The sequence below is a fragment of the Geospiza fortis genome, unplaced genomic scaffold (genome assembly GCF_000277835.1).
Source record: "Geospiza fortis unplaced genomic scaffold, GeoFor_1.0 scaffold194, whole genome shotgun sequence".
Taxonomy (NCBI): Eukaryota; Metazoa; Chordata; class Aves; order Passeriformes; family Thraupidae; genus Geospiza; species Geospiza fortis.
This window is the reverse complement of record NW_005054322.1, coordinates 3,297,143-3,304,648: the sequence shown is the minus strand read 5'-3', so window position 1 is coordinate 3,304,648 and position 7,506 is coordinate 3,297,143. Positions and strand designations below refer to the sequence as shown.

At 42.5% G+C, this 7,506-nt stretch overlaps 1 protein-coding gene across 2 annotated transcripts in view; it reads left to right on the top strand.

Moving 5' to 3' along the window:
- Positions 1–5,296, top strand: part of SIAH3 (siah E3 ubiquitin protein ligase family member 3) — a 41,514-nt gene extending 36,218 nt beyond the window's left edge. The window contains exons 2-3 of one of the 2 annotated variants that reach the window (XM_031056856.1): positions 4,490–4,762; positions 4,808–5,247. In XM_031056856.1, coding sequence (XP_030912716.1) covers positions 4,490–4,762; positions 4,808–5,083 — 549 coding nt within the window. In that variant the 3' untranslated portion in view covers positions 5,084–5,247. Of the gene's footprint in view, positions 1–4,489 lie in introns of both variants that reach the window. The other variant, XM_005420763.2, reaches the window with a different exon arrangement.
- The last annotated feature ends 2,210 nt before the right edge of the window (positions 5,297–7,506 follow it).

Genomic DNA, 7,506 nt, shown 5'->3' with positions numbered 1-7,506 from the left:
CCTGCTGAAGCTGTGCCAATGTGCAGCAGAGAAGCAAGGCTTGAGGCACAGTGGTGTATCCAGTGCCTGCACCAACCAGGGCCATGAACTCAGCCAGCAGAGGTGCAGTGTGGGTTACTGCCTCTGTTTCCACTATTTTCACCATAGGTAATCTAAAACCTTCACTAGTTCGACCACCAAAGGTCCCTCAGAGCATGAGGAGCAATAGCAAAGCCCTTTCCCCTGGGTGGGTGCCTCAGGTTTCCAGCTGCAGACTCAGAGATGTGTTTGTGTATTCTTTACCTCTTGGAGGTCTTTAACTCTTGCATCTACCCTTCATCCTTCCCCTGAATTTTCTATCAAGTGATTGGAGCTGTAATGATGGTAGGGAGCCACAGATTTACACCCTCATGTGAACAGGCATCCATCTCTCTCTCCATGGGCTGCGTTGTCTCCAGCGCTGCAGGAGAAGCTCATTGTGGTGCACATATTTCCTGAATAAAATTGGGTTGTCCTTCTGTTTCTTGTCTAGAAACCAGTTAAACCTCTGTGGGTCTGTGCTGAGGGATGGCTTTGGTCCTGTCTGCATGTAGAGAGGGTGTCCAGAGGGATGTTCTTTCAGCACCACTTGGAATCAAGTGAATTGCACTCCAGGGCTCTTCATGGGCTGTAAAAAGACCTGACAGTCTTCAGAGTTAGGGACTTACTCCTCAAATATCAAAGGCAGAACAAATGTGTCACATCTAAAGCAATTTGTTGCATTTTTAGCAGAAACCCTGTGTCGTAGTTCAAATCTAGTCATGGTTTGGCTGGGGTATTTTTCCATAAGAAAAGCACCATGTGCTTATAAATTGGTCTTTGCCAAGTTACTTGGTCTTGAAAAGAACTGCTCTGTAATAAGCTGCATCATTAAAAAGAAATTTTTCTGTGAGCAGCAGAGCCTGGTTTCCTGTGGTTTGGTGCCTCATGGTGGGATTATGTTGCATCTAATGAGTAGCACTCTGGCTGAAGCCTTTTCTCCTGTTCATAAAGACACTGTCTCATGTGAGTTCTCTGTGTCTATAATCCATTTGGGATCAAACTGCCATTGTTTAGGCTCTCTCCTGTCTGTCAATGTAATACTGCCCACGTGGCCAGCTGTTCCTCCCTGGAGACTTGAAAGGGTCGTGCTGCTCTACCCTGACTCCTTTCAGAAATGGTTGAAAATTAAAGCATTTGAGAATTCCATCCCACAGTTCAATTTGACTGAAATTGGCCAACAGGCTAAAAGATAATTGAGAATAATACTGGACTGACACAACAATATAATAAATCTGATTTTATTAGGTAATTGGGCAATAAATGGTAGAAAGTAAATACTGGAGCAGATTAAACATGGAATAACTGTTCATAAATATTTATTCAAGCATTTGAATACACTCAAGGTGACCATTTTCTCCCTGTTTTGCATTTCAATTCACAGCCATATGAATGACCATCAAGAGCACAAACACCCCGATAGTTACACTCACACCTCAAAAGTAAATGTAAAACAATACTTTTCTCTGAGACTTTTTTTAAAAAGTAACAGGGAATTATTAAACATTTCTTTCTAAATACTACAAATTTAAAATTTTGAAACAGGAATGTAACAAGCAATTCAGAAACCAGATTCTGAAAATGGTTCTTACCAAGCCAAAGAATAAAAATAGATCACGTGGTTTGTACTGAGTTTCGAGAATTTTAAATAAACCTGAAATGACCAGTTAGACCAGAAATCCTTTGTTGAAATGGTTCATAGAAATATTTCAGAAATGTGAGTTGTGAAAAGGAATTCATAATTATGCGCACACACAAAAATTCACAAGTTTAGGAAAGAAGAAAAATATATTGTATAAGTTGCTCATTGTAATTTAGTTTTCCAGTTCCTGAGCCATAGAGACATGTTTGTCACAAAAAGATTTTTGAAGACATTTGTATTTTCTTACCTTGGATGCAGTTTAGATGGATGAGCTACCATTGTTCTCCATGTTTCTCAAATTAGGAGAACGCATTTCTAAATTCAATTTCATCCTCGGTGGAAATGGTTTCTCTCACTCTGGTAATCTTTGGAGAAGAATTATACATAGTCTATAAAGCTTCAAATTTCAAAACCTAATTTTAAGTGTTAGTCAAGAGGTTAATTTAAGATTCATCTTCCAAAAAGGGAGTTAAATAAAACTGATAGAAGGCTGGAACTTGTCAAGTGGTTGAGAGGTTTATCAGCATGTGAGTATGAGTTCATTAGTTTTAATTAGTATAATCACTAATTTTGCATTAACAGTTTGGTGAGAGAAAGTAATTGCTCACACCCACTGTATTAGATTGGGAGATTAGAATTCATTTTATGAGGTAATTAGCATTTCAGGAATTTTTTTTAAAAGGCTTTTATGATCTGCCATTGCAGTAGCCTCCTTCACCAAAGAGTTTAAATTAACCATAACTTTCATCCTAATGGGATGCAAAAATTAATGTAGAATTAAGTGTGAACCAGTAATCCCACTGCGATAAGCAGGCAGCTAAAGCCACAAACCTTGATTAGTTTATAATGACCTGTTTTATTTCCCAGACAATGATAGTCATTTATCTGTCCTCAATTCATTATCTTCTCGAAAAGTTTATATTCTTGAATTTTATACAGCAAAACAAATAAAATATGAGGAAGGGAAAAGTAGAACAGTACTACTGAAATAATAATTGTCAAAAGAAAAAACTGCCAGTTCCAATAGTAAGGCTTAATTTGTCAATTATTCTTCATATCAAATGCCAGAGGAAGAAGAAACAGATCCCTTTGACATCCAGCGCCTTGGGAAGAGCCATGAATTTCACAGCAACAACAATCACAACCCTGCTCTATCCATCATAACCTTTGGCAGCTACTGACACAATGAGAATGGATGGAATTGTCATCCTGGTTGGCAAGGAAGCCCTGGTCGTCTGAGATTTAGGACAGTTTATCCAAGAGATTGCCTTCCAAAACATCCTGTAAAGAAATGTGCAAGTTCTGGTGGGGAAAACCACTTACAGCAAGGCTGTAATGAAAGCTTTCATGGTATCCATAAAAAGACAAGACAACACACCCTTTGCAACAAATCTACCACCCATTATATGGGATTGTGCTTGCCCCTGGATAAAAAAAATCTCTGCTCAAAAATCCCAAATCTGCTATGAGTTGGATGGGGCATAGAGGAGAACAACTGTTAAATGTTAGAACTATAATGTAGTTCATGCAATTTTGGGTACATATATTAAAATAAGGGGATGTGGGACACTATTTAGGGAATTACATTAATTTTCCTAGAATATATGTTAAAGCAAAATGTATGTATATATATGTACGTACTGCTATTAATGGATGTAAGAGATGTATCTTTAAAATAGGAGTTCAGAGGGAAAAAATGTTTAAACAGCTGAAATTTAGGCACAGCTAGAGAGACTGGATCTCAGTCTCTCTGGCATCAGCTGGTGTCATCTTTAGAAGCTGAACTACTCCAGCTAAGCTCTGAATCCTGCACTCTAAGAGCTCCCTCACTCTACAAGCTGCAGAGGCAGTCCCAGGTAACCAGGTTTCTGTCTTGGATGGGTGAAGTAAATACTTAAAATTGGGTAAGATTAATCTTGACCAGCAAGCCTGTGCCTTAGGGTTTGTCTGTGCACACAGTTACTGTGGAGAGACATTACTCTTCCTGAATAGGATTACATATGAATACACTTTTGGCTGAGTAAGACTTATTTCTCTTCAACAACATCCTCTTGAGAGAGTCAGAACAGTTTTCTTTTTAGTCCTCACATGGAATTCTTCTGCAAGAGCTGCTGCCTTTTTTAGTGAGCTGCCCTACCTTAATCCAAATTTACTTCAGTATAAAAATGCCCTAAATCTGCCATCCAATCACCTTTGAGAGCAATTTAAGATTTATGGTAGTAAGAGCATCAATTAGGCACAAATACATTGACCAAAAAAATAGTGACAGTATCATATACAAAAAACCTGACATTTATTTCACAAATTATGGGTGTAATAAAGCCTATTGTTTCAGGGAAAATGCCTGTATTTGCCCGTATGTTTCATTAAAGAATAATAATGCCATACATATTTCATTCCCTTGTTCTGAGCAGCAAAACTCTTAACTATATAAAATGCCCCATGCTGTCCCTGCTTTGTTGGGTTGTTTTTTTCTTTTTAATCAGATTTTTCCCCCTGAACTAATAAAATTGCTCCTTAAACACATACATCATTTTCATTTGAAGTGACTTATCATGGCTCAAACAGTTTGTCTGTTCCCCTGGAGAACAAAGCAACTGCCATCTCCTTGGGCTGTGCAGATCCAGGTCAGGACTGCCTCTGATCCCCAGTGTGCTGAGTTCTCTGCACCCCCACTGGTGCTGCCTTAGGTGGAGTATGGGTGACTGATGTCTGTGGGATCTGCACCTTGCACATCTGCACTGCTTTCTGGTCCACTCGTTCTCACATTTAATTTCTCTCTTCCCATAGTATGCACCGACCCGCTGTGCAGCTGCACAGGCGTCCACGGAGCAAGGCATCCTTCCTCCCTGCCATCACCATGAAGTGGTGCACGACCCCCAGCTGGTCCCCTGCACATGCCCACTCTTCTCCTGCCCGTGGGAAGGGCATCTGGAGTTGGTGGTGTCCCACCTGAGGCAGACCCACCGCATCAACATCCTTCAGGGCGCGGAGATTGTCTTCCTGGCCACGGACATGCACCTGCCCGCACCCACAGACTGGATCATCATGCACTCTTGCCTTGGCCACCAGTTTCTGCTGGTCCTCAGGAAGCAGGAGAAGTATGAGGGCCACCCCCAGTTCTTCGCCACGATGATGCTGATTGGCACGCCCACCCAGGCCAACAACTTCACCTACCGGCTGGAGCTCAACAGGAACCAGAGGCGCCTCAAGTGGGAGGCGACGCCCAGGTCAATCCTGGAGTGTGTTGACTCTGTCATTTCGGACGGGGATTGTCTTGTGCTGAACACTTCCCTGGCTCAACTCTTTTCCGACAACGGAAGCCTAGCGATAGGAATTGCCATAACCACCAGCAAAGTTCACAGCTCCGAAGCTGAAATGTGATGGGGCGGAGGAAGAGGAGGCGGAGGAACCACAGCAACAACAATGGTGCTCTAGCTGCTTTCTGAGAGCCAGAACTCACAGACTTTTTATGGGGGGGTCTCGGGTCTTTTATGGTATTTAGTACTTGTCCACAGTGGGCATTATGTAAACATCCCGTGGTTACGGTCCCTGTGTCATGTATTTACCATTTTGCTAATACAATTTTATGAGAAATTTTAAAGAGGCTAATCAATTTATTGTCACCCTCCAGCAGCACTGGAAACAACACTTGTTAATGAAAAGTGCACTCAGGGTTACTGGCAGAAACCTTTGGTCTGACCATGCTATGCAAATATGTTTCCTTCATTGCCTGCCTAAGGGACCAGAGGCCCCTGTGCCTGATGAAAGGTCAAGTATTCCACAAGGGGACAAGAGCACTCAGGTTTCCATATCAGCTATAGTGATTTAACTCCTGTATTTTGGGCACAGCCAAGCCCTCAGGGAGCTGGCAGTTTCAGAGCTCCCTTCAGCTTCTGAGGAAACAACTTTCTCACACACACAGTGAAAGCTTAGAAGAAAAAGCCACCCCCTCTGCTGAGCAGAGGGCTTGGAAGCTTCATCCTGCATTAAACTGGGAACAGCAGCTAGTGGTTGGTCACTGTGAGCATGGTCAAATCTCACTCTTGTATCATAAACAGCAGGGAGAGGTTGCTAGATGGTCTGGCCATAGGATGGATATAACCATACCCAGCCATTGGGCCATTCATTTTTTAGCTGCTGTTTCCTTAAGCATTCAAAAAGAGATTTTCAGAAAATAAAGCATAAGAAGGGTCTTAAGCTGAGTACTGATCTTGCTACTGAATTCTTTGCCAGTTAGACCCTCAGTTTTGTGCTGCTAAATGTTGATGTACAGCAATATAGATATGACAGCTATTTGCAAATTGACTTTGAGATTGGACAGGCACTCCTTTGGAAAAAAAACCTCAACTTTTTTTGCCTTGCATACATTTTGTGGGGTGGCGGTGAGGGGTGACTGTCATTTTCTTCTCCTGAGGGTGTTCCACAAACAGTGATGGTCACAAAAAGATACAGGCTTCTCTAAGAGCTTCTCCCTTGGATGGTTCCTTGGGGGAGAGTTGGAGGCAGGTGCTGGCCATCTCCTGTCACTCATTCCCATCTGCAATCAGGCCTGTTTCCTCCACAGCCAACAGCAGCAGTGAAATCCCACTGCAGCAGGTGACGTGTTGAAGGAGGGGGCTCAGCAGATAGTGTGACACGTGAGAAGCATGGGAAAGTGTCTTTTCCTGTTTTCCCTTCTGCCTGTGTGTGGCTGTGGTCTGGCTGCTCCTGAATGCTTTTTCAAGAAACATCTGGTGGGTTGGGTCAGTTAGTAGCTAGAGAGATTGAGGCTCATAGTTTGAGCCCCTTGGAAAACCAAGGAAAGGGGGGAAACAGTCTAAGAGCAGTCCTTCAGTGCTTCAAAATGCATCTCACTCTAGCTCTGGGTAGGCAAAAACACTGATGCTGATCTCTCCCACCCATTGCTCTCCTGAGGATTACTATAAATGATGCATGAAGTAAAATGAATTGTAATTTTCCTGAGATGAATGCCATGCAGGTAAATGACTTCTGAGGCATAGATGCACCTCACCTCCTTACCTGGATTTTCACAGCAGGTCAGAGAAGGGTGAGAGCCTCCTCAAGAGGCTGCTCATGACCACACAAGCTGAGGTCAGAGAAAATCTCAGTCCCTGTAAGAAGGCACGGGAGCATAGCTTCCCAGCTCTCCCATCTCTGAATTTTGGGGGCCAAGGGTGGCACAGTGATTTGCAGAGCCTCACTGGAACAGGCAGGCTTCAGAGCGGCTGGCTTTTTCCCTGCAGTGTTAAATATTCAGGACCAGCAAATGCTGCCCTTTCCTTAAATGATAGCAATAAATAAATCATTGGTGTTTTTGTGGACTGAAACTGGCTTCTCCAGCTCCTCTAACAATTGTTCTGCTGCTGAATAAAAACAAAGCAAAAGCAATAAAACCTCAATAAAACCAGTTCCTCTAGTTTAAACTCCCTGAGCTCTTTGTACAATGGGGTAGAGACCAAATGTAATGATGCTTGTGTTGCATGGCCACAAGTTCTAGGGTGAGAAATATTATTTAGTCATTCTTTTTTTTTAGTCTATTTACTTCTTGTTAGTTGGCACATTTTTTTCTTGAAATATCAACTGAAATGTAGGTATTTTGGGGGATGGTCCTTGCCAAAGGACCAGTGTATTTCTGGCAGGATGAGTGTGACAGTATCAGCTCTCTGGAAAGGGTATCTCCATCTCTTGCCAGCACCTTAGTTTTGAAGGAGGGATAGCGAAAATGTGACCTTCCCAACATAACCTTCCACACCTGCCATGTGTTCTTCTCCCAGAGCTTTCTAGTGACCACACCAACAGTTCAG